Source organism: Medicago sativa, chromosome 6 (genome assembly GCF_051527215.1).
Source record: "Medicago sativa cultivar Bolivia chromosome 6, Bolivia_mono, whole genome shotgun sequence".
Lineage (NCBI taxonomy): Eukaryota > Viridiplantae > Streptophyta > Magnoliopsida > Fabales > Fabaceae > Medicago > Medicago sativa.
Genome location: NC_140754.1, coordinates 84,589,676 through 84,592,162, shown reverse-complemented (window position 1 = coordinate 84,592,162; position 2,487 = coordinate 84,589,676). Strand labels below are relative to the sequence as shown.

At 34.3% G+C, this 2,487-nt stretch overlaps 1 protein-coding gene across 1 annotated transcript; it reads right to left on the bottom strand.

Moving 5' to 3' along the window:
* Positions 1-1,024: 1,024 nt before the first annotated feature.
* Positions 1,025-2,487, bottom strand: LOC146917564 (uncharacterized). Its single transcript, XM_085719374.1, has 2 exons — positions 2,320-2,487; positions 1,025-2,250 (listed from the first exon to the last, which is right to left on the bottom strand). Exons 1-2 carry the CDS (start codon positions 2,404-2,406, stop codon positions 1,111-1,113), a joined length of 1,227 nt encoding a protein of 408 aa, XP_085575500.1. The 5' UTR covers positions 2,407-2,487; the 3' UTR covers positions 1,025-1,110.

Genomic DNA, 2,487 nt, shown 5'->3' with positions numbered 1-2,487 from the left:
AAAACCTATGTCAGCATTTTGATCTTCTACTTAGCCCCGTGATATTACTCCAAAAATCTCTCCCAATTTATCTCTTCCACTCTCATGTGTCACATATCATCTCCCTCCATCTCTTTTTCATGTCTCATATATCTCACATACCAATAAATGTCAAATTAATGGCATTATATAGGTTGGATCTATAATACAGAAAAGAGAAGGCAACCTTTTGAGTGTGCGTGCGTGGACACTTGTTGCGGAAGATCAAAATGATTAAAGTAAGTGGCAGAAAATATCTTCATAAACATTTCTCGGATAAGAGAAAATCGAGAAGGAACAAACATATCATATTCTGTAATGAAATTCTCGAAACCCAAGGACAAATGACAATGCATTCATTTTAAAATTTCCAAAAGTTCAATATAGAATAATAGAAATTATCATAACCTGGAAGCATTTCAAAATCAAGCAAAACAGAAAACCAATATTCAGACCCAAAAATTGTTGAGAATTGAACACATAAGGAAAACAAAACACGATAAGAGTTTAAAAGGAAAACAAAACGCGATAAGAGTTTAACCTTGTCTCTACCACAAACACAAGCAACACAATTATGTTATTATTTCATTTCCATTCATTCCTCAATGATAAACATGACGAAAGATATAATAAAATACAGTAGAAACAATGACAAACAAATTGAACCAGATACGAGAGGAAGTGAGAGAAGGAGAGAGTCCCTGCACTACTTTCGTTCCCGATTTCTTCCGTCTCTCCACCATGTTGTGTCATCGCGGGTGAAAGAGAAACCAGGTGGTTTCTACCAAAACTCTAACTTTTATTTTCTACCAAAACTCTTATATTGCACATCAGAATATATAGTTTTCCATATATAAGTTATTTCTACATAAAACTAAAGGTCATTCTACAAAGGCAAAAGATCATTCATTTTATTGATACAGAAGAAAGGTAAGCTTGAAAATAAAACGAGAGTAAACATTCAAAATAATAATTCAAAAGCAAGATCAAGTCGTGTCTTAGTTTAATTGACAATAATTGTGATATCCCAACAATCACATTCATATACTTCTTTGTGAAAAACAACAACAACAACAAAACAAAAAAAACTACTTAATCCTCAAAAGGAACAATGCTTTCCTTGTAATTTATTATCCTACAATCAGAATGAAGATTCTCTGTTGTATAACCAAGCACCTCAATCATTTGGGTACTCAAATTTAACCAAGCCACTTCTTTATCTTTTCTTATAATGAATATATCCCCCTTTGTCCCCACTCCGATAGGACGCTCAATGTAAGGCAATGGTCCAACCATGAAGAGTTTGATCCATGATTCTTTGAAACCGAGTTGACCCAAAATCGATACACGAAAAGTAGTTGTCTCTTCATTATATGAGATCAATGCTATGGACCCATTTAACACCACCAAGTTTATCCACGTTGCTCTAACATCAAAACAATCATCTAATTCTGGGGGAATGGGTGTTGTGAAGGACACTTCGTTGCTCAAGTAAAATGAAACCAAATAAGATCCAACTGGCCTATATTTTCTATATTGTTTACCCAACCAATGACAAACACCGTCGATATAGACTTGGGTTCCCTCTGTACATTCCATAGAATACGGCATGTCAACATCAATATCTTTCCACGAATTATTTATTAGGCTATATATCTCCCATTTTGGTGAATTAATATCTCCAAACCAATAAGATACAATTTCTCTGAAGTTACCATCGTAATCGGTTGATGAATTTGGTTTTATAAAAACTTTTACATGTCGAATGATATTATAGTCATTTGTAACATGGTTATAACCAAACCCATGAAGACGGGCGTTCACAGAAATATCAAAAAAATTCTCCTTAGCTTCATCAGTGACAGTCGACTCATCGTCACTGGGTGGAAGAAGCTTGATTGTTTGGGTAGTTGGGTTCCACAATACAATTTTTCCAAAATTATCATATTCATTTTGTTGGACACAAATGGTGCCATTAATACTACCAAAACCAAAAATATCAAAAGAGTTATCTTCTTCAAATGGATTTGAAAAATCTAATTTGATTTTATTCTCGAACCTCTCACCAGAAAAAGAATACAAAACTTCTTTATAGTGTTCAATTACAAAGAGTAGGAGAGATGCACCTGCACCTTCACGGCGAGAATTGGATAAGAAATTGTAGAGGAACATGTTCATGAAGTGATGATTTTCAGATAAAAGAGACCAAGATTTACGAACGCATTCAAAACGCTTGAAAGATTTAAGAGGTAATTTTGAGAGAATGGAGAAGGCAATATCATCAGATATATATGTGCTCACCTTATCATTTGTTGCAGAAACCATTGATTTCTTCTCCTCCGTCAATTCAAGCTGAGAAGAGCTTATTCGCTTGTGATCAGTGTTCATTGCTTTGAAGAAATTTTGAAGACCGGTGTTTGTTTGTTTGTTAGGGTTTCGCAAAAGAAAGATTAGTGAATATGCGGCGAC